General features: G+C 40.8%; 1 protein-coding gene across 1 annotated transcript in view; it reads left to right on the forward strand.

Annotated features, from left to right (window-relative positions):
- The first annotated feature begins 1,682 nt into the window (after nucleotides 1-1,682).
- The window catches only part of PCDH11X (protocadherin 11 X-linked), a 511,529-nt gene continuing 488,133 nt past the window's right edge, over nucleotides 1,683-25,078 (forward strand). Inside the window, exon 1 of the mRNA XM_063313613.1 lies at nucleotides 1,683-2,222. Within this exon, the coding sequence (XP_063169683.1) occupies nucleotides 1,683-2,222 (540 nt within the window). The remainder of the gene's footprint in view (nucleotides 2,223-25,078) is intronic.

Here is a 25,078-nt window from a genome sequence, read left to right on the forward strand (position 1 = left end):
GCCCAAATAAGAGAAAGATTGCCATGCAACAGGTACCCAGAGTGAAATTAGTAGGAAATAAAATGACTTCATTGTCCTTGTTTATTCTGAAATAAGAGCAAATCTCTGGAAGAGACGTAAGCTGTGATAAAATAACGTGTTTGAGTGCTTGAGTGCTTGGACAACTATCTGTGGTATCCTGCAGTAGTTCTTAACACATGGTATGTGATCCTAACAATAATGGATTTTACAGATTATGGGTACATTAAGTTGGAAAGCAATGAGCAAGGTCAATGTGTGGCATGGAAAACTTGTTACCGGCCCACAACCAGCCATGATCTCTTCTCTACAGAAGCCAACAAAGGTAGTCCCTTTGAAATGGGGACTAAGCCAATTCTTTGCATGATTATAGACAAACTTGCCATTTGTTTCTACTTTTGGAAGCTCCATTTATTACTTCCAAATTCCTTTCATCTGCTCTGGGCTAAATCCTGGCAGATGGGCATCACTGTGATTCACTCTGCCTGCCTCCCTGAGTGTTTCACATGAGAAAACAGACAGGACTATCTGTGCTTTTAAGAACCATCAGGCAGCATTGGTCTCCTAGAAGCTGGATGGAAATCAAAAGAGGGGAGATTGTTTTGTCACTTTCCTGAATAAAAAAGTCAAGTCAAGCTAAGCTGAGCTTGATTCCTGGTGACTTCATGAACATATGCATGTAGATTTCTTGACAGCAATACAGAAAAGGTTTGCCACTCCCCCCACCCCCCAATATGTTTTTAATGTCCTTCCCTAGCCTATAGCCATAGTATTTAATGAATGTTTCCCATCCAAGTATTAAGTAGTCCTGATCCTGCTTAGCTTCTGACCCCAGGCAGGATACACTAAGTGCTGTCATCCATATGTCCCAAAGTTTATGGTCATTGTGAAAGCAGAACAATGAGAGTAATAACTTTCTGTGGTTGTTCATGGATCCTCTTTGGGGTACTGGGCATTGCCTTCTGAATGGGGTTCCTTCTTTGGGGAAGCTGTATTAGAAACTACAACTGGATGCATGAGGCCAAACATCTGCTTAGTGAAAGCCCTGGTGTAGATAGGATTACTGATTCTTCATCTCGGTCCTTAATCGCTAAAGACATGATAGGCATGTTCAGTCTATTATCAAAACTTGACCATTGAGCTAATGAGAAAAGTGGGAAGCAATTTCTGATTGTATCGATTGAAACCCTTCTGAGAAATCCAAATGGATACACTGTGAAAAAGTAGCAACTGCAACTGTGATGTTTGACCTTGGTCTAGTTTCTAAATGAATGTTGACTATTATGGTACAATTTCTTGGTGAACTGGGATTAGCTTCCAGGTACAGGTGGCTGCTGGGAAAAAACAAACAAACGGATCACTAGAATTCCCTTGCCAGTAGCCTGAATTAACTGGATACAGGGTTTCACTGGGTATGTTTTTTTTTTATCCTTTATATGCTGTGCAGTCCTAAAGGTTATATTTCTTACTGTCATGATTTGCTGCTTCTTTCCATAGGTGTTGATGAATGTATGTGGTCCTGTCCTGTAATGATAGGGGGAAAAAAACATTTGAGGTTACTGGTCTCTCTCATTGCATTTTTTAATCCAATCTTTTTTCTCTGTCTCTCTTTTTTTCTAGCTCTACTTGGTGTTCAGCTGGACAACACCTTAGCTGTCCTGGAGATGGACTTGCTTTCTGGGACTTACCTCTTGGCAGTCTTACTAGTCTGCATCGTGTTTCAGTCGGGTGCTCAGGAGAAGAATTATACAGTCCGGGAGGAGTTACCAGAAAATGTCCTGCTTGGCAATTTGCTCAAGGATCTCAATCTGACACTTGACCCTGATGTGCCCCTTTCATCTCCTCTTCAGTTCAAACTTGTGTACAAGACTGGTGATGTTCCACTTGTCCGTGTGGAGGAGAATACCGGAGAAATATTCACCACTGCCAATCGCATTGATCGGGAAAAGCTTTGCTCTGGCATTTTTAGTGAGAACCGTTGTTTTTATGAGGTGGAAGTCGCAGTTCTTCCTGATGAAGTCTTCAGACTGGTCAAGATTCGATTCCTGATTGAGGATATAAATGACAATGCTCCTCTTTTTCCTTCAACAGTCATTAATATCTCTATCCCTGAGAACACAGCTATCAATTCCCGCTATTCTGTTCCATCTGCTATTGATCCTGACATTGGAGTGAATGGCATTCAACACTATGAACTCCTTAAGGTGAATGGTGGTCCTTTTCCTGAAAAGAATACTCTCAGTTTTTCCCCATCCCTGTTCTCTTACTTTTCTTCCATTTCCTCTCTCCTCTCCTCTCCTCTCCTTTTAACAAAGGAAGGCAATGGAATGGTTCTCAGATAATCATCTATTTTCTAAGCATTTATCTTCTGAATGTCTTCTGTTACCATGTACTTTTCTATTTGGCTGAAAGACATATCACTAAAAATGGTAGGATGGGGGAGGCCACTTTGGCTTGTGGGCTGCACCAAAAGTGTGTGTGAAAGTGACTGGGTATGCACTTGCTTCTTCTCATCTGAGCACAATTTATGCATTATCAAAATTAATTCTCCATTCTGCGTTTAACCACTGGCACGTGCCATCTATCATGTGGGAGAGTTGCAATGTGGGAAAAAAAAGACTTGGCAGAGAGGAAGGTAGATAGGAGGAAAAACATAATCTCCCCTTGCTGCCATCAATGTGTCCTCAGAATCCCCATTAAGATGGATTACTGGATATGGTAATTTATCCAGTCTTGCCATCCTATAATTTAAAGAAGTAGGGAAATTGTGTTAAGTTCCACACAGCTGGGCAAGTTCAAAGAAACGAGATCTGCACAGATTTCAGTAAGGTACCTTTAATATTGTCTGGAGTAAAAAAAAAATGTGAGGAATTTTCCAGCCTCATTTATAATGATTTCATTCAGGTGGACTCTCTTTGAATGATGTGAAATGCTTCTTTGCATGTTTCTGGCCCCCTGGGTTGTGTTGCTGTTTATGGGATTAGCTGCCAATGGACTCCCCTTCTGTCTTTTTTTGGCCATGTCTACTCACCCTTTCATTCTTTTCCAAGCCTCCCCAGTCTCTCAGACATACAACCAATTTGCATGCCCTCTCCCACTTTGGTACTACTGCGTGAAGGCTAAATGGTCAGCTCCTTAAGAGATGCTATGCTTAGATATTTTTCAGAACTGGAAGCCTTTAAAAAAATATGATTAATTGCCAGGGAGAAGCTGGATGTAGGGATGATGCTTAGTGAACATGGCCAGCAGCTTTAGCTGTGAAACATGAAAACCAACAAGGGAACCCCGTGGAATAGATATGCACTGAAGCAAATTAACTTTCTCAGAGAAGCAAAGATGAAGCTTTCTATCTGACTAGCTCAGTCAGCATGCTTTGGTAATGCTTGGGTAGGTTAACAGAAAAGGGAAATGAAATCTTATTCCTTTACACACAAAGGAACCCTAACTAGGCCTTTTCTATAAAAAACAACCAGAATGGCTGGCTTACAAATAGGTGTTCTATGCATTCTCTGGGTGGTTCTCTCTCTCTCTCTCTCTCTCTCTCTCTCTCTCTCCCTCTCCCTCTCCCTCTCCCCCCCCCCCTCTCTCTCTCCCTCTCCTAAACTTGACCATACTGATATATGGGAAGAAGAAGGAGCTGTTCACAGTAATTCTATTGAAAAGAAAAAAAAAAAAAGATGGCTGTTACTTCTGGTATTTTTGCTCCAAGATACTAAGGGAATAACTTTTGCTTCTTTGCCAGTGTCAGTGATATATTTCAGCCCTATACATCTGTGTAGAGAGGAGGGAGGAAGTATCCTATCTTCTTTGCTTCTCCATGCATTTCGACTAAGTGACACTCAGTTAACCCAGGGCTGTCCATTCTGACTAACTTCCTTTCTCCAACCTTCTAGGAATTTCTGGAAGGTCCTAAACATGAAAAGATTGGGACTCAGACTTGGCGTCATATTCCTCCTATGTCCATTGTTCCTCTTTCACTAGACATTGGAAATCTCCTTTTACAGATCTAATCATTGGTCTATCTTGCTCATTATTATCCTTCCTGTAGAGCAATGGCTGTTGCTCTTTAGATTTCAGACAAGAGTTTTTCATGCCCTACCTGAAAAACCAAATCTCTTAAATGCAAAGCTTTAGTTTATTTGCATCTATCTGCTTCCTTACTTGGAACTGATTGAGATCTCATATTGGAAATTGCTTAATGGAGGTGGTTCTGACTCTCTCTTTATCTTCCATTCTGATCCTGTTGTGACAGGTATAAACACCCCCCCCCCCCCTCAGATGGATACATAAAATCAGTCTTTTCAACTAAGGGAATAGTTTTGATCCTTTACTTGCACAGATTTTTTTTTTTCCTTTATGAAATGACTGAACTGATCGGGCTGTGTCAAGAGCAAAATCTTGTTTAGTTTTGCTTTCAAATGGTTTTCATTACTGGAGCAATTTCTCCCATGCTTTCTGATTCTTCAAACTTCCTTCTACAAGTAAACTGCAAGATAAATTTCCCAACTTTATATCTTAGGAAGAGTTTGATTCCTCAAATAAATATCTGGGCATTCGTGGAAAATAAGAACACCGTCCAATAATTAGATGGTCTCTAAATGTTTTGCAAAATGTATCTTAGCTTCAGAGTCTATGATAACCAAAGCAACAGTAGCACACCTGTTACCTGTGGACAAACATTGTCTAGCTTCTTGCTGGTTAAAATGAAGATTAATGAAAATTGTGAGCAAAATGCATGGAATTTATTCATTTGTTTTGGAGATTTACATAAATAGATCTTTGTAAAAAAGGTAAAGGTAAAGGTTTCCCTTGACGTAAAGTCCAGTCGTGTCCGACTCTAGGGGGCGGTGCTCATCTCCGTTTCAAAGCCTTGGAGCCGGCGTTGTCCATAGGACACTTCCGGGTCATGTGGCCAGCATGACTCACGGAACGCCGTTACCTTCCCGCCGAAGCGGTACCAATTAATCTACTCACATTTGCATGTTTTCGAACTGCTTGGTGTGCAGGAGCTGGGACGAGCAACGGGAGCTCACCCCACCGCGCGGTTTCGAACCGCCGACCTTCCGATCGACAGCTCAGCGGTTTAACCCGCAGCGCCACCGCAAAATGCATGGAATTTATTCATTTGTTTTGGAGATTTACATAAATAGATCTTTGTAAATTATTTAAAATGATGCATTTTTATGTGTCATAGGGTAAAAATTCAATTCAGTTGAATAGATGGAACAGGAAAAGAAAACAGCAGGATTCTTCTTCTTTTTAAGTAGACTTAGTTGCTTTTTGCTTGATGGGAAGAAGAAAGTGCTTTTGTAGCTCAGCTACAAATGCTTCCAGGGAAGAAGAGGAGCCATTTAATGAATGAGAAGATATTAATGAGGGTTTTGAAACAGCTGAGTTATTAGATAGCTTTTTTAAAAGAAAAGTAAAAGTAAATGGAAGAGCAAAACGAATCTGACTTTTATCCAGCAAAAGAAAATAAATAGCATAGTAAATAAATGGCTTTGCCAAGAAATATTTGCCAGCAAATATAGAGGGATAATGGAATAAATGAATGAATGAATGAGTGTGTGTGTGTGTTTGTGTGTGTGTATGATGAAAGGTGAAAGGTCCCCTGTGCAAGCACCGAGTCATGACTGACCCTTTGGGGGGACGCCACTTTCGCAATGTTTTCTTGGCAGACTGTAGTGGGGTGGCTTGCCATCTCCTTCCCCAGTCGACACCTTCCCCAGCAAGCAGGGTGCTCTTTGCACCAACCTCGGAAGGCTGAGTCAACCTGAGCCAGCTACCCAAGAGAGAATCCAGCTTCTGCTGGGATCGAACTCAGGTCGTGGGGAGAGTTTCAGTGCCACCTACCATTCTGTGCCACATGAAGATAGATAGATAGATAGATAGATAGATAGATAGATAGATAGATCCATCCATCCATCCATCCATCCATCCATCCATCCATCCATTACATTTGCTTTGGCCAAGAGTAGCAGTTCTGGTAAACATTCTGTAGGGTTGGCTCTGCTATTTAGTAAAGGTGAGACAGCTGCTTCAGGCAGCATATCTCGAAGAACAGTAGTAAGTGGTTTGGAATAAAAGTTATGAATGCTACTCATTGTGCATCCCATGCACACAATAAACTAACATGTTGTCTTTGGATATGGTGGAAATTACTGTTTTTTCTCTAGTACTGAGACCAGATTCAACAGCCATTCCAAGCAATATCTACTCTTGGAGTTGATAGGCATGAATGTCAGGTTATATAACTCATGATCTAGGATTCTTCAGGCAGTGTTTAAAAGCTGGTCTAATGGTGTTGAAACTAAATCATGAGATGTGAATTTGAAAGTCCTAGTTGGACTCATATGTCTACTATGAACTCAATCAGGGCTTTAGTGAAAAGGTTTGTTCTGCAATATGGGAAAATGTTGAATACATTTATAAGGTTGCTAAGTAATTCTTAGAATATAGGACATGTAGAATTTTTTACAGTGTGCAAAAGTGCTATCAGAATTGATGACTGGATTTCACATCACATGGTTTGCTTAAGCATGGTTTATTTGCTGCATTGGGCTCATAGACTTCTCAAAATATACTGAGCCAACTTGTTGAGGCCATTCAATCCTTTTTTAAAAAAAAACTGTTCAATTCTCAGAGACTTGAATTGTGTCCAATTCTCAGAGACTTCCTGGACAAGTCCCTGCAGTTTTCTTGGCAAAGTTTTTCAGAAGTGGGTTGCCATTGCCTCCTTCCTAGGGCTGAGAGAAAATGACTGGCCCAAGGTCACCCAGCTGGCTTCATGCCTAAGGCAGTACTAGAATTTATGGTCTCCTGTTTTCTACAGTAGCTTGTTGCTTCAACCACAACACAAAACTGGCTCTCTGTTCAATCCTTACTAGTGCATTTATTTTGCTGGGAAGGCTGGTTCTTTCATTTAGGGATTTTTCCCATTTGATTTGTTCTTTCTGCTGATATTTCTCTCTTACAAGAGAACATGATATTTTGGATGTGGGGTTGGGAGCAGACAGTATCACAGAAGGAAAAAGAAGCCCCTCTTCATTCATCCAACCTAACAGTGTAGCCCAAGATCCACCTGGATCCACTGGTGTATCTGTCCTTTACTAGTGTGACTGCTTGCAACAGTGAGATTGTTGTCATAAACTGTACCTCTCCAGCACATTTAGATGCATACTATAGCAGACTTGATTTAACAGTGAACTTTTCAACTCATTAACATAATCAATGCATTGCACTGCTGCCAATTCTATCCTTAGACCTCTCCAAGCACTCCAGCAAGATTTCATTTGCTTGCTTTTAATAAACTTAAGGTGTTGGTTGTTGATGGCTCCAGACCAAGTTGTTGAGAAGGGACACTAATACAAATGTAAATGCTGATGTGCCAAGAAACTGAAGAAATCACTCAGACCTGTTTCACATAGGCATTGATGAAGTCCATTAATCAGTTTGTGAATATGATGTGAACAATTTTTTTTAGTAGATGTCATTGTAAAATGATAATAAAGTGAGTCAGAGCCAGATTCTAAATACTTTTAATTGAGCTATAGGGAACAGCTATAGTAAAGGATAAAGGGAAAACCCGCTAAGAAGATATTTCTATTTTAATACCATACAATTTCTTAACAGTTATGGTCCACATGTCACAATATAAATGTCGAAATACAGTCATGAGAGAGAATCATAACCATAAAAAAAGTCCATTTGACTCAGATGAATAAGGAATGAGTTCATCTCTTCTATTTTGAATGATTAAAATGCATGGAATTCATGATATAGCGATGGACCATCTAGCTAAGTGTGTGTGTGTTTAAATAGTTGTGATAGCAACAAATAGTTGTAATAGCTAGAAATATTTATTTGTATAATGGGAGTATACCAAAGGCCAGGTGTCAATAAATAAGGGTCACCATCTTCCAAAAACCAGCCTGCAACTGGTTGATTCAATAATGCTGTTACCATGTATTCATGGCAAAAGATTGGGACATGAATCCTAAGCATTGGATTTTGGTTTGGCAAATTGAGGATGCTTCCCTTTTTCCCTTTGTTAAACAGTTTCCCTTTCCTGCTCACTAGTTTATTTTAAAGATTTATAAATAATGTTTTCCCAAGGCAGTTTACAGCAACAAACTCTTATGCACCAAAATATAATGATAATAATCATACATTAATACAGTACTGAAATGCACACAATAGAAATCTAATAAAACATTAATAAAAGAACTGCAGTTAAAAATATCACCACAGAGTATTAAAATCCAATTCTGTTATAGCTAACACTTAAAGTGAAACATTCACACCCATTCAGGGGTGGCATAAATAAATAATTAGGGCTTTATTAAAAGTGGGCAGCACGAATCTGACACACCCCAGATGGTAGACTATGCCCAAAGTCTGGCGTCACTGTGGGAAAGGCCTCGTTCTTTGGGGGTTGATGAACAAGAACCCTAAAGGGAGGGTGAAAGAGAAGAGATTCCTTTCTAGTGTGAGCAGATTCATGAAGTTGATTCAGTCTTTCAATTAACTCAATCCCAAAGTAGTGAAGACACTATACTCAACAAAATCATTTCTACCTAACGTATCTGTCTCTTCCCTTGTTCCTCTCAAATACTTATATCACCATGTCACTCCCTTTATGCATCAAATATTGACTAAGAGTCCCCAGGGAAGGAATGCTATTATGAGTATTGCCAAAAAATGATATGAGAAAAACATGAATGCTAGATTAACTATAGACTTGCCACCTGTTCTGTTTTTCAAGGGACAGTTCATTACCTAAGATAAAATGTAGTGTAGTGTCAATAAGTAAGGTAGTTTGCTCCTCCCCTTGGCCTTGGGAGACCTCAATGTTGGCTTGAATTTAACCTGAAATCCATATAAATTGTTTGTGTTATGTCATTCAGCTCTGCTATTTGCTTTGAATAACTATGGAAAAAAAATGGAGCAGCATACTCATAAGAAGCACCATTGAACACAATGAAACAATCATGAGCCATTTAAATCTAGTGATCCAATAGGTCTAAGTTACAAGTAATTTAGCCTGAGTGCTTCTCATTCAGTGTATAACTATGGTAAATACATTTTAGATGTTACAACATTTTCATGTTCAATGACATCTGGCATACACCATTTTATTAAAGCCTTACAAGGTGTTCTATTATTCTGAGAGCACTTCAAGTGGCAGGCTTCTTTAGTTATGATACAGAATTGTATGAGTCAGTATTTAGGGCTTTAATCAAGCTCTGTGGTGATATAGTTCCATATCAAAGTGCCGAAAACTATCTTATTGTTAATAAGTTGCTATCCCTCAAGCTCCTTTCAAAGTAGATTGGAAAGGCATTGTGAAATCTTTGAAGATACTTTAAACAGCTGGGGAGGAGCATTTCAGCAGACCCCATACGTCTTCAGTTCCCCCCCCCCATCCATCAGAATGAGTTAACTAAATAATGTGTGGGTATACACACCCTATTTATTCAACTTGGAAAGGCTGCAGAATGACCATCTGTCTTGGAAAGAGAATTTGTATGGCCCTATTCACAACAATGTCTGCTTTTTATAAAGCACCGGAAACACTCTGCCCTGTTTTTAACTTCTAAACAGAATATTTCAAGGCAGAGGGTGCAACAGAATGTGTTGCTGTTGTGGCACTTTAATTCAATCAGCAGTGTAATTCCCCATAGGAGTATGTTGCAGATTCAAAATATTCATGGATGGGCATGTCATGCTGTCATATCAATTCCCCACAATGATTATAGCAGCATTTTCTCTTAATTTGAAGGATCTGTGCCTCAGATTTATAGCCCCACATTATGCATTTTCCCAATCATTTGTGTTTGTGTGTGTGATTTATTTATGTTTATTTATGCCTTCATTCCCTTCAGCATGGAAGCCATCTGGGTCACTTTGGGCCAGTCACTCACTCTCAACTCTAGCCTAGGAAGTTAAAAAACATCTACCTACTAACCCACACTGTCATGAGTACTGATGGCGAGCAGGAGGGGGGCCCTATCCAGGGGGGGAAACGCATGCGTAGTACTGAGGAATTAAGCAGCCATTCAAAGAGACACAGATCAGACCCGCCTTGACTTTCGGGGTTGATCTGTCTGGGTTTTCCCACGCTTCTTCAGCTTGTTAGGATTCTGTCTTATGTAGCAGCAATAAACACTAGAGACCTACTCCTTGTCTCAGCGTGATTCCTGACTGTTAGGACACACACTGGGCTAGCATCATAGGTTATGGTCTATAACCTTCAGTGAAGAGGCCTTCATCCTGCAGTGGGTTGATTTGGGCTCTGTGTGTGTGTGTGTGTGTGTGTGTGTGTTAAATTAATTGCCAAATGAAGGTTATGAATTCACAAAAGGGTTTTGCAAGTAAGTTCTTTATGTGTGTATATCTGCATGTGTAGCAATGGAAAACCACTTCTGAGAAATCTGGCCAAGAAAACTGCAGGGACTTCTCAAAGCAGTCACCAGGAGTCACACATATACTCGAACACACATATATGTATTATACTACATGTGTGTGTTTTTCATGTAGTTTTTCTTGGCATTAAGAAATGCAGGAAAATGGAACTGGACAGAGACTGTGTTATCCTCTGTTTCTACAGATATGTCCATTTCTTTAAAAAAAAGCTGAGAAGTTGCACTCCCATTTAAAGCAAGTTGAGGGAATCGGTATATGTAGCACATACTATAATTGTAACAGGTTTGATTGCCACCAAAGGTATTATTGTCCCCATTGACAGAACAGTATTCAAAGTCCTCTTTATGGCTCAGGTCAGATATAATGATCCCAGCCCTATAAACTCAAGAGTTATTGAGCTGTGAATAAGCCTTTGCCCCTTCCATCTTCATATTCTTAACCTGATTTATTTAAATGATAACCTCTCATTATACTAAAATTGAGAAAATTGTCTTTTTGCAAAGCAGAATATAGTATATACACCTTACTATGGTCTGAAAAGTGGAATTAGTTAGAGAAAGGTAGATAACCATGGCACTTATAGTACATTATAAAGAGGTGAGCCACTGAACTAAGAAACTGAAAAATCTAAAGTTAGATGGTATTTTCCACCCATCAAGCACTTTTGTTTCTTTCTCTTGTGATTCTTACTCAATGGATTGCCCTATTTGGATGGCTGCACTTTGCTTATGGGGGGAGGGTACCCAAAATTCTCTTTAATAGCCTGATTTCAGAACTTCTATCTTCTATCAATTATCTCTTGTTTCAGCATTCAGAGAGCTAAATATGGTTCCATTCTAAGTTCTGGTTGCCCCTATTCTTAGTATTTTCCAGTTACTGGGACTATAACTCCTTTCCCCATGCTGGCTTGGTTTGGAGCCCAAAACATGAGACATAGGAGGCCTATGCCCGCTAAAGGTTATTTGTGGGTTGTGCATTCCCTATTCATTTTTTTTCCCTTTTCCTTTGTAAACAAAGCAAAATGCAAAACTGGTATTACAAAAATAAATATCATCAACTCTTATATTTATGTAGGTAGTTTGGGGTGTAACATCACTACCTGAAGAGCTTCACTGGCTGCAGTTCAAGATTCTGGTTGTCACCTTGAAGCCTGACATAGCTCAGGGCCTGGCCTGAAGATCCCCTTCTCACTGCTGAATCTGCCAGTGAAAATCTATCCAGTGAGATCTGGGACAGAAGTCTTGTTAAAAGTCCTGTCTCCAAGAGACTGTCATCTACAGTGATCCCCTTGTTGAGTGATGCCCTCCTTATTTCTTTATTTCTTTACTTATTATTCAAATTTCTATCACTGCCCATCTCCTCCCTCCCAACAGGAGGACTCTGGGCAGTTACAATAAAATTAACCATTTAAAACCATCAACACATAAATTACAAGGCAGGCAACTGACATAATAAAAATAAATAAATATAAAATCCAAGTGGCAAAGATTACATTTGGTAGGGAGGACTCTACAACACCAGCCACCCCCAGGAAAAGCTATTGCCCTTCCCATCCCAGGCGAGGCAGCAGAACCAGGTTTTCAAATCCTTCTGGAAGGCTAGGAGTGAAGGGGCCTGCCTCACCTCCGGGGGCAGAATTTTCCAGAGGGCGGGTTCCACTGCAAAGAAGGCTCACCCCCTGGACTCTGCCAAATACAGTTCCCTCACCAACAGGGTCCATAACATGCCCTCTGTGCATGACTGGGTAGGACGGGTCAATGTTATGGGGATGAGACAATCCCTCAGGTAACCTGGCCCCATGCCATATAGGGCTTCAAAGGTTATAACCAACACCTTGAATTGGACCTGGAAGTGAACTGGCACCCAGTGCAGCTTGCACAGCAGTGGTGCCACATGTGCCGATCTTGGGGCACCCATAACTGCCCACATGGCCGCATTCTGGATCATCTGAAGCTTCCAGATATCTTCAAGGGTAGCACCATGTAGAGGGCATTGCAGTAGCCTATATGGGAGATGACAAGGGCATGATGATTGTTTGGAGGGCATCTCGATCCAGGAAAGGACGTAACTGTCATACAACACGAAGTTGCAGAAATTCAGACCTGGGTCTGACTGCCACCTGCTCTTCGAGCAGGAGTTGTGAGTCCAGGAGGACCCCCAAGTTCTGCACCAGGTCTGAATGGGGCAGTGCAACCCCATCCAAACTAGAGATGACAACTTCCCAGATACCAAGGAACCATAAATCCACAGCCACTCCATCTTACCAGAGCTCAGCTGAAGCCTGTTGTTTCCCATCCAGGCCCCCACAGCCCCCAGGCACTGAGAAAGAGCAGTCACCGCATCACTTACCTCACCCGGGATGGAGATATATAACTGAGTATCATCAGCATATTGATGGTATCTCATCCCGTGGTGACGAATGATCTCACCCAGCGGTTTCATGCAGATGTTGAATAGGAGCGGAGAGAGAACCGAATCCTGCGGTACCCCACAAAGGAGGGGTTGAAGGTTGGCTCTCTCACCTCCTATCACCACTGATTGAGACCAGCCCTGGAGGAGGGAGGTGAACCAGCGCAAAACCACGCCACCCACTCCCAACTCCCTGAGCCTACCCAAAAGGATACCATGGTTGATGGTATCGAAAGCCACTGAGAGGTCAAGAAGAGCCAGGATGGATGCACTCCCTCCATCCCACGTCTGCCAGAGATCATCCATAAGCATGACCAATGCAGTCTCTGTCCCATATCCCAGCCTGAAATCTGACTGAAAGGGGTCTAGATAATCTGTTTCATCCAGAATCCTTTGGAGTTGTAACGCCACCACTTTCTCAACCACCTTCCCCAAAAAAGGGGAGGTGGGAGACTGGATGAAAATTGCCCAGCATAGTTGGGTCCAGTGATGGTTTCTTGAGGAGGGGGTGTACCAGCCTCCTTGAAGACAGCCAGGACCACCCCCTCTCTCAAGGATGTACTAACCATCTCCTGGACCCAGCCACATTTTACCTCCTTGGCTGCCTTCACCAGCCAGGAGGGGCATGGGTCTAAATGACATATGGCAGCCTTTACAAGCCAGAGGATCCTGTCCATTTCCTCAGGCCCAACAGGATCTAACTGTTCCCAGATAACAGGGTAAGTCCATTCCCTCGGCATCTCCTCAGACTGTGCCCCATGCTTAGAGTCCAACTTGGAATGGATCTGAGCGATTTTATCCTGCAGATGGTCAGAGAACTCCTCACAGCCCTGTAGGTGGGACACTGAGTCCACCTTACCTAAAAGAGATTGAGTAATTTTAAACAAGGCCATTGGGCGGCATTCTGCAGATGCAATAAGAATGGAGAAATATTGTTTCTCCACTGTTATCACCACAAGGTAGGCCCTGATAGTGGCTCTAGCTTGTGTCTGGCCAGATTCGGCCTTTGTCTTCCTCCATCTCTTAACTCTCTTCAAAACCCGCAACTCCTCCGTAAACCATGGGGAGTGTCAGGTAGAGAGAGGCAAGAGAGGCCACACAAGTGTGATCCAGCCAGGACTGTTGGCAGATTGCTAGGAAAGCATTTGGCCCAGGAGAGATCAGAAAAGTCACACACCAGGGATTTCTATAAAAATAATTTTATTTACAGAAAACAAACATATTTAAAAGCTGTTTGCTGAGAGGAGAGATTTCACTCAGCTGCATATTCTCTGCAAGTCTACACAGAAGGGAAACTGAAACTAAAACAAGTTCAGGCAAGTTCCTCCCTTAGGCAATGCAACCATTAACACGTGAAAAGGGGACAATTAAATTCAACCTCTTCACCTAGCCAAAATGATTAGTTACCATAGTAGCCTTAATCTGTAGTAGAAAACGTATTAACAAGGACCTCCACTGGACCATGCAGCAGATCCTTGGGTATAACCCCCAGCTTCTTCTGAAACCATACTGGGTCCATTAGTCACTGGGGGCAGACCAATCAAATGGGTCCTGTCTCCATGAGCAGTGGGATGGCACAGGAGAATCTCAGGGCCACAAGGGCATGGTCTGACCATGATAATGGGGACAGGTCTAACTCTCCCCTCAGATCACATTGCCACTGCTCAGACAAGTAAACCAGGTCCAGGGTGAGACCCTGTCTCGAGTCAGGTCCTGAATAATCTGGGACAGGCCCATGGCTGCCACAGTAGCCATGAGCTCCCAAGCCGCCTCTGAAGCATGCCCCAGGGATGGCAGGTTGAAGTCCCCCAGAACCATAAGCCCTTTGAAGCTTTGTTGAAGATGTTGAGATTTAGCTTGCCCCTGGTAGAGGAGAATCAAGTGGATGTTTGTGGATAGGAACAGTCTTGATGGTTGCAGGATTATTTATATATATATAAATAATATATATATTTCGGATTTCTGTCACTCCCCATCTCCCCCGAAGGGGGACTCTGGGCGGTTTACAACACAATAAACAAATTAAAACCATAAAACATAGATTACAATACAGACTATCATTATAAATAGATAAATATAAGAACCTTCTGGCGAAAAGCTCTCATTCAATGGTGAGGGCACTATGGCACCAACCACCCCCAGGAAGAGCTGTTGCCCTTCCCATCCCAAGCAAGGCAGCAGAACCAGGTTTTTAAATTCTTCTGGAAGTCTGGGAGCGAAGGTGCCCGCCTCACCTCTGGGAACAAAATATTCCAAACGGTGGGCGCCACTGCAGAGAAGGCCCGCCTCCTTAAAATTGTGTTTGCTGGTGTCGGTAAGCAGTGCAAAGCCTTTGAGAACTGAACAGCATAGAAGTTGCAATAAGTATGTAAGCAAACCAATCCTTAGTATCTGTTTGCAGTAGTTTTGTGGTAACTTTTCCAAAACATTTTGTTGTCTGGGGATTGGGAGATTTGCATCGAAAGCTTTGCATTACCAGCATTTGAAAAAGCGAATAGAGAACTTAAGCCTAGCTTGTGTTGCGGACGAAATAAAACAGCAATTGGTTTTGTGATTCATACACTGACAAACTTGACAGTTGTAACTTCTGCAATTGTGGTTCCATAAAACCTTAGCCATTGCCATTTACATTTCTGTCTACTGTTTCCCAAGTATGGTTCAGTTAAATTATAGCATATATTTCAGTTTGGGAATTCTTTGGGTTTCTCCCTTACAATTTAATTTCCTAACCTAGCTTCTTTGATTTTGAGTTAGGTTAATACTACATTTAGACAGTGACATGCTGTGCCTTTTCTACTGCCATCAGTGTACACAACCATGAAACACACAGACATGATTTGTAAGCAACAGCTGTATGCAGATATGAGGCTGAGGTTATTGCCTTTAGCTGGGTTTCGTAGTTAAATCTAACTTTATAACACTTTGGTTATGAAAGAAATCACAGTTTATGAGCCAAGCTAGCAATCCTGATTCAAATTGATTGGGCAATGGAAAATAACAACAGTGGAGAGGAGAGAAGGACATACAAAATTAATTTTTATGGCCTAGAGGATGTGATTTTTCTTCACTTTACACTATTGCTGCTCAGAGCTACTTCCTGTTAATATCTGAAGGAGGCAGAAAAGGAGGAGGGAGACATGGAGACAACGGATGTTACTGATTTCAACTGCAAATACCACCCTTGTGGCAGATATAACAACCTAATGGAATAACTCTGACTTGAAAATAAATTGAATTCCCATTACAACTGGCCTGATTTATATTTATTTATTTTGTAGAAGCCGGCTGCCCAACCACTATAGAGTTGTGCTGCAGACTCTTGTTTCCTGTGGAGAAAAGCGCGAATGATAAGTTTCTTAAGCCCACCTTGGAGATGAAGCGTCGCATGTACCTCCCTAGCTCAGCGATTCATATGCATGGATTCTCAGTCCAATGTGCTGTGTGGAGGGGGAGAGATAGGAGGACAATGAAGCTCTAGTCTGGTCCTTTAAGTAGGTCATGGACTGCCTAGAGTGGTTATTATCAGCAACCACCTTGTGTGGAAAACAAAACCTGTCAATGTGGAACTCTCTCTACTTGTAAACAAACCTTTATGAAGGCTGGCAGGACTTGCTGAAAAATATGGAGTTTGGCATAAATAGGATTAGGTAACTTCTGACTTCATTACTGCAGGCTTCTTGTAAATAAATGGCAACCTGCTTGTGCCCTCTCCTCTTTTATGCACTGTGGAATCTGCAGTGATGACTTCTTGCTGACTGTATCTCTGAATAAAGAGTCCCATCACAGTAAAACAACAGTGGTAACAGCCACCGGTGGTAGAAATGCCACATTTTTATTCTGCTAAATGGAATGAGGTACACTATCAAAATCCTGCTGCAATGACTAATCTAATGAAATACGTCATTTTTCAATAGTTCCAGCACCAAACAAATAAACAAAACCTCTTTTGTTGACTAGGACATCATTTGACTTTGTTGGCAGAAGAAACTTCCTGGAATAATAATTTTTTTGTTTGTTTGTTAGGGTAAAAGATAGTGGATTAAAGTGCTTTTCAAAGGTGATAATCCTTATCCTAGAGAAAACGGGGAGTGTTGCATTTGACAAAGAACAAATAGAAGAACTTTACAGGAACTATTAAAAACTCTCCGATGAAAAAAATTAGGAGACATGAGGCCTGCTATGAAAGGTATGATCCTAACAGGAAGAAGGTGTGATTACTTGGTTAATCTCTATAGCTGGTTTACACAACTGTGATCTATTGAGCTTGAACACACAACTCATTTCTCTTCTATAGTGGACTGACAGTTCTTGATATTTCTCTATTGAAAATTTTAGGGAGATACTTCTTCCTGATTTTGTAATCCAGGCAGGGAAAGGAGATAAATGTAGGCTCAGATCCAGGGCTGTGGCCTCCAGTTGCCCCACTCATTTCTAATTTGTGCAGGCCTGCACTCTAGGTATCCTTAATACTGTCCATTGATTTTTATGGGAGTGCTCTGTGCATTTAAGGAATTGAACACAAGCCTTGTTGCAGCCTTGAGTTTCCATTAACATTCCCACTTTTTGGACTCATGAGTTCAAGTTTTGACAGAACTCATGTAGTGTTTAGACATGAATTTTTAAAAAGGCCATTATTGGCTATTCCCTAGCTTGCTCGCTGAGTGTGCTTCAAGCGACTGAACTAGCTCCTACAAAGAAGCCGGGAGATTTTCTTACTAGGTCTGAAAAATGACACCTGGAAGACAAATGGGAGCTGTCATAGCTAAGCCTCTGAGGAATGCCTTGCAAGCACAGTGGCTTTACATAGCTAAATTTCAGCGTGCCGCATCAAAAGGTTCTTGCCCTGAAGGTGCTTACGAGGGTTCTTGCCTCTGTCAGGAATCATAACTACTGTCGATCATAAATTTATTTTAAACATCTTTCTCTTCTTGGGATTTTCAGGGCAGTTCCCCTAGGGTTTATCACAGTATACCCTATATACAGCTCTCTGTAAATGGCTAATTATAAGCTGTGAGCAGAAGGAAATATGGTTGACCACCAACCAGTGCACCTTTACCTTTGGTTACACTTTTGGGAATCTGTATAGAATGAGCTTAAGCATCTTTTCTTAAAGCTCATCACCGTAGAATTAGAGATGAGAACATCCCAATTTTTTTCAAGATCACCCATCTTGTGAGATTTCAACCATAGCGCCTTGAACCTCATGGAATCTTGTGAGAGTTTGGCCTTTCTGTGAGAATTTTCCATGAGCTTCCTATTTCTGGTGATAGTGCAAGGTATTAGCTTCTTCTTTTAAAAAAAAAAATCAATTTCAGTATGGCTGCAGACCTCACATGGAGATGCAATAAATGTCCTGCTGATCATAAATAAAATGGAAATCACTGCAAAGTTCAAATTCACAATACTGTCTGTTGCAGCATACTGCTAACATATCTATTTCATACTGTTTTAACTTCTCTACCTTCCTCATAAGTTTTAGGAAATCGTTATAATACTTTGCTTTGGGATTATAGCAGGGATCTTGAGGGTCAAGAAAGCTATAATTCCAATGGTTTCACTGTGAGCATGTAGAATGTAACTAGGTCTTTAAGGGAAACCAGAAAAGAAGAAGGGTACATTAATTAAATATATCATTTTAGGATTTCCATAATTGAAATCACTACATGACCTAAAACAGCCACTGCATAATCTTCAGAAATGTAGGCAGTGTCAAGATTCAAGCAGTGGATATTTTGGAATGTAGAAACCATGAAATTTAGAAAACTTGAGATAACTGATATTTTCCTTCTTACTTATCTCCTTGTTTCGATGTTTCATTACTCATTGTGATTTTCCATGTCATCTATCTCCCTGTTTCCATAGATGGCAGTTTCTGAAAGATTCAGATAAGCCAGCATTCAACACTTTCTCCATCTTGTTTTTGAGAGGAGGGGACTCAACCTTACTGTACCAATTATTTCTTCCATCCTTCCCACTTCTTTAGCCAAGTGCACTGTGCTTACACCCCATCCTGTTTTTACTTGTGAGTCTTCTGAATCAACTTCAGGTGACCAACATCAGCCTATCCCAGTTCCTCCTTTGGCTTGGATAGCCCTTACCTGCTTGTGACTCCATTCAAAACCAGTGAGCAATGGGTACAGCTGTCTTCATTTTTCCTTCCATTGCCTGGAATTTTCATTGCACAAATCTGGGCATCCTCAGCTTTCAACATTCCCCAGCCAGCATGGCCATTGCTGAGAAGTATGGAAACTAACATCTCCATTGAGGACACCCAGACTGAGAAGGGCTGCCCTAGGCATCAATCCATTCTTGGGCACAACTTGGGTCATGACGTAGAATTGTACAAACCATTTACAGGGGCATTTTATGGAGGCGCCACCTCCAGACACATTGTTTGGAACAGCAAGGATTTGCATAATCATGAAGGTTCAGCAGTGGCACTCAGAGGATCTCCTCATCTAAACATAGCATGTGAATGCACAGAAAACTCTTGCTTGTTCATTACATTTATATCCCACCTTTATTTTGTACACTTTGAGGTGGTATATATAATGTTCCCCCTCCCACTTCTCTACAACAACCCTATGAGTTGAGATACGCTGAGAGAACACCTGGCCCCAAATCACCATGATGGCTTTCATGCCTAAGGAAAGAACAGAACAGAACAGAACAGAATAGAATAACTTTTATTGTTCTGTTCTGTTCTGTTCTGTTCTGTTCTATTCTGCTTAGTGCTTGATTTTCTTGGGTATCTGAGAATAGCTGGGCCCTAGGCAAGTACAGATCAAGCCCTTGGAATCCCCTTTATTAAAATCAGGTTTAAACCCAGAACACATTGATAAATGCAGAAGATACTTTCATATCAAGAGTTAGGGGGTCTCACGATGTTTTCCCTAGTTCCATTGCAAAGCTTACATCTCTTAAAGGTTTTAAATAATATTGTCGTCTCCTACTGTATTATAGTTAAACGTTATGGTAATTGAAAAATCCACGGCATGTTGGTCAATAACACCATGCTCCTTCAGGGTATTTTAAGGCATCACAGCAGGGCAATAAATAAATAAAATCCCAAACTGTCAAGTTCTATTATGTTAACATTCCTACAGGGCATTGTCAAAGACAAAGAAAAGTTGCTTTCAGGCAGGGAGGTTTGGAAATTCAGGGCAAGGGGACAAATCAGCATATCCCTTGACTTTCAGGGAAGTGGTTTTCTCACTAGCTGTCAGAGAGAAGTAGTGAACAGCTTAGCTTGTCTTTGTGTAGGAGGGATGATAGGCTGAAGCTGGAAGGGACAAAATTGCAATGTGGCAACTCTCACTTCATCTGTCTTAATGCGAGCTCAGTCTTTTGCTGATGTCCACGAGGATCAAGTTCACTGGGAATTACAACAGGCTCAAAGGGGAGAAAAAGGGGGTGGCAGTGGCTCATTGAACCCACTTGTAATCATCACTTTACAAATCTGAACTTTCTGCTACTTTTCTTTTTAACCTCCTAAAATTGGATTAAAATGTACATTTCCTCTGCAGAAAAGCAAAACAATCAATAATAGGAGCCTTCAGGCCCACACCTATAAATCACTATGAAAGGCTGAACAGAAAACAAATCGTATGATACGATGGCATGATAGTGCCATGTGTGTGTACGCACACAAAATATAGCTGCTGGCTTTTGAATAACAGTGAAAGCTGCTAAAAGTGAATGCAATCCTATATACGTTCTCTATAGGATTGATTTTACATCCAAAGGATTTTCATAACCAATTATCTATAAGCTTCCTGTGAACCTTCTAAGCTGTAAGAGGAATTTCTGTAGGAATGAGATGAAAGGCCTGGAGACAGATCATAAACAATAACAATTCTAACCTTAACCCAAATTCAACCAGATTGAACAAGGAGCAATTATGGAAAGAGACACATGAATAGGTATTTGTTAGATGACTTGTTTGTTGATCTTACAGTATTCTTTCAGCTTAGAGCAAAGTTAGGAAACCCAATACTCTCCAAAGCAAAATAGTTTAATTTCATTCTCTTACAATAGTGCAAGGTAGTCAAAGCATCTGGATGGCAAGGCTTTACCTACTTCTGGGGCAGGTTATGTTGATGAAATACCAGACTGAATTCATGCCCAGTTGCCCCTTACTATAATAGCTTTTAAAGGACATTTTCTAAGGCTTCCAGTCCCAAGACAAGTGGTGATCAGTGATGACACCTGATATCTGGAATTCTCTTTGCAAAACATTCCTTAAGCACAATATGAGGTTTGTTTTAGGAGATACAGATCTGTTCATTTACCTTGAGTTTTCAACTTCCCGTAGGTGTCGCTTTTAATTTGAGCAGTTTTGGCTTTGTTATCAAGTCATTTGTTCTAGAATATTGTTGGACCACTCCAGACATAGTTCGATCAGCATGATTTGGAAAAGGAATGCAGTGTTCTAGAATTCTCCAGAATATTCAGTTCCCAAAACAATGGGTGTGTATACCTAGCAAATTTCACTAAATCAGTTTTATAACTCATGTCCTGAAGCTCAGTTGGTGCGTTCAAAACCATTGCAACAATTGCTACAATTTAGAGGACTTGGCTGAATTCCTGTTCAATGCTAAGATAGGATTTTAATGATGGTTTGTTAAACAAATCATGGCAACATGCTTACTAGGCAACACTAAACCATAATTGATGGGTTGATGCATTATTAGGTCAAAATTAAAGAAAACTCATTATGACTTAGAACATGCTTGAGAGCCCTGCTTCAAAAAATGGATGGGCCAAGGCTTGTTTTCAAAGCAGATTTCAGGAATTGTAAGGGGTCAAAAGGGTGGTTTAAACATCTGTGATATGCGCATTCTCCAAACCCACAAGATTAAAAAAAAAAGTTGAATGTTTGACCCCATCTACCTGGGATGGGGTTCTGTAAGGCTGCAAAAGTAATGGGTTATGGTGAGACGTATGCATCCCCTGAGCTGTTCTTTTTGGCATGCTAGCTTCTGCCTAATAAACTAGATGATTAACAAACAGTGACTAAGTCAAAATTCTTAAACTTCTGGTCCTGCTGGATTAGTAAAAAGAAAAAAGAAAAGGCGGGGAACACCCACAAAACTAGTTTACATATAGCAACACTAAGCCACTTTCTATCATGACTTTGCAATGCGGCCATAATGGTGTAATTATAGGGGTGAACTGGAAGACATTGTGTTTGTTTTCCTTGAAAGTAACATTCAGCCACTGTCTCTTGGCATAAAAACCCAGGCATAAATTGTAATGGACTCAGTGAATCAGCCTTGGTGGGATGTATTCTTTCATGGGTCTGATTTATTTAAATAGGATGTGAGAAACTTACAAAAGGCATGGCCATTATGCTATATGCTTGGGAGCTGACAGGAGCATTAGGTGCTGCAGTTTGCAGGTGCAGGAAGCTTAAAACCCTGCTTTTCTAGTTCTCTAAATTTTGCATTGCTGCAATGAATTATAGGTGGTTCTATAATTGTTGTGCTTTACCAAAATGAATTATTGGCAGTTTTTTTCAACTAGCAACAGCTTTAGTGCGCTGTGTAGCAGTGAGTTATTGAGAGATTTCCCAGATAACTGCTTAACTCCTACCTTCTTTCCCAGTTTATCAATGGTGGTCCCATGAATAACTGTTGGATTCAGCTCTTGCCATTGTGGTTATCAGCTTTTCCTTAAAGGGCTAACAACCCTCCAGGGCTCTGCCCCTGGAGTATTTATGGACCTTTCCTTGATAACTGCCTGCTTTGGCTTTTACTGGAAGGATCACAAACATGAATGATAATGGAGACCTTCCCTCAGTCTCAGTGGGCCAGATACAGGGCCACCTTAATTTCTCTCCCCAGCAGATTTGCCATTTCTAAGCCCCACTTGTTTTCTGCATCCAGAACTTTATTTCTTTCATCTTTTGTCATTACTGCCTTGTTCTTTCCTGTCTTCCCCACTGTCAGCTTCAGATTGTAAACCCTTTGGGGCAGAGCAATATCTCTCTGGGTGTTTGTGTATATGATTATGCAGGCTGATGACACTTAATTATTCTGCCTGCCTGCTTTCCACAGCAGTTAGAGGGGTTAGAGCCATCATGTTTAATTTGCTTTGGATGAGAGAGTGCATGGAGACAGAAGATGTCTTGGTACAACTGGCTTCAGATGTGCAATCAGAAAATGTGGAGGACCATGGCAGGCATGGCTTCCAAGCTACAGTTTCAGCATCAGACAGAATATCACAGAAATAAACCCTGTATTTAAGATGCCTTCTGCCAACTCAGTTTCTCCATGTCTTCAAAATTACCTTCTACATGTACAGACACAGAAACATGTGTACATACTTCTCTCCTCTAGTGTTTGATGTGTATTTCATATCAATACACTGATTGATTGGCTTTTGATAGTTATCAGTGTCCTTAGCTTTCACATCCAGTGGTGAAATTTCAATCAAATCTACTGAGTTATTAAGTTATTAGCTTTTCACGAGAAATGCAACAAATCTTGCAAAGGATTGTTTTTAATTCAAACTTCTAACTTGAAGAAGGAACTCCATCAAAGAAAACACTTTTTTAAAGTAAAGTATCCACCCTCTACTTGATTATTTCCTTCATCCTCTGCCTTCTCCTCTCTGCTTGTTCCTCAACAGTACAAAAACTTAATAGCCTTGTTATCACCTCATTAACTTGGCAGAGCTGAAAGATATATGCCAATTACATTTGCTCTTCAAGAGATGACATGATTAATGTTGCTCTACAAAGGCAAAGAAAAATTCCTGGAGCTGAACTGTCCTGTATTCTCCCTTTGTTACACCACCATTTTCTGTCATTAGACTCTACAACAGTTTGCTCAGATTCTCCTAAAGTACCTGGGAAGTTAAAGCTACTCAGCAAAAGCAGTGAACATGGAAGATTAATCATTATAATGTGCCCAATTGCACCTAATCCATGAGGAAATTTCACCCATATCTCTTGAACTTTGACCAGTGTGGGAGAACAATTCATTAAGAGATTAATTTCTGGATCAGGACCATTCTTCTGTTCCATAATTGCTATTGATTCAAGGTCTGATCTGAAGCCCACTGAAGTTGAACATAGCTTTTGGCTTCTTACCAAGATATTTTGAGCTGTAATTATATTTAGGTGTGATATTCCACCCCCCCCCTGCACAACTTTCCAGTATTGTTTTCTTTTGTTCTGCAGCCCACAGACTGCAAAAGGATGGAAAGAACTAAACAGGTGGCCTGCTTTATTTTTAAAAAATAATTCAGAAGGTTGGGAGGGGGGTTGCTTAAAAAAAAAGGAACATAAATATTGATGCTTTTCTTGCAAACTATTGAAGCAGTTTGTAGAATCCTTTGGAAGAAAAATGCTGTAATCAAGATGGAGGAATTGAGGGCTCAGGGTAATCTATCTTGTTTGCATTGTTGCAGAACCACGCAGTGCTTCGCTCAAACTTGTTATAGCTTATGGACGTTGTTTGGAGAATATCAGAAATAACAGTCCCTGAATGCCAAAGCAACTTTTGTAAGCAATGATTTTGCAATCTTTATGTTTCAGCCCTAGCTGCAATTGAGAAACGGTTTCCTTCTGAAGAATTGGGCTTGAATGAAATAGTTCCAGGACTGTAGAACCATCAAGATATATATTCTTGTGTCTCAGCTTTATGGTTAGCCAGTGTCCTGGTTATAAGGATGCAGTTCAGTAGGTCAACATTCCTACTGTGCATGGGTCTGGAACATACCTGGCTTATAATAGGAATGGGTTATCAAATGGTTAGGTCTGTTTCTTGGAGAAAACAATCCAATAAAAGTAACAAATGAAGATTGTCGAGAAAGGCTGAGGGGTGAACCAAGCAGGAAAGAAGTCAGAGAATACTGTTCCATTGTGCTAACTCATCCTTCACTTACTCCACAAGAGATTTTCTGTGTCTCCCCAGCATGTCAAAAGTTAGGGGAAGCAAAAAGTATTTATCAATCGAATATAATCTGGAATTAGCTGCCATGGCATGAAGTAATGATCCATGGTTTGGATGGCTTTGAAAGAGAACGTATCAAATGAAGAAGCAGTTCAGAGTTAGTACGCTTCTGATCAGCCTCTATCAACCCATATTCAGTCCACATCAGTTTCCCATGTTTTCAGTTGGTAGTTCATTTTGTCGAAGATGTGGCTCATTCTGTAGTTAAACAAGGGGACAACACTAAGAAAATCTGCATGGTTTTCGCAGTCAACTTTGCAAACTGT

Source organism: Candoia aspera, chromosome 12, assembly GCF_035149785.1.
Source record: "Candoia aspera isolate rCanAsp1 chromosome 12, rCanAsp1.hap2, whole genome shotgun sequence".
Lineage (NCBI taxonomy): Eukaryota > Metazoa > Chordata > Lepidosauria > Squamata > Boidae > Candoia > Candoia aspera.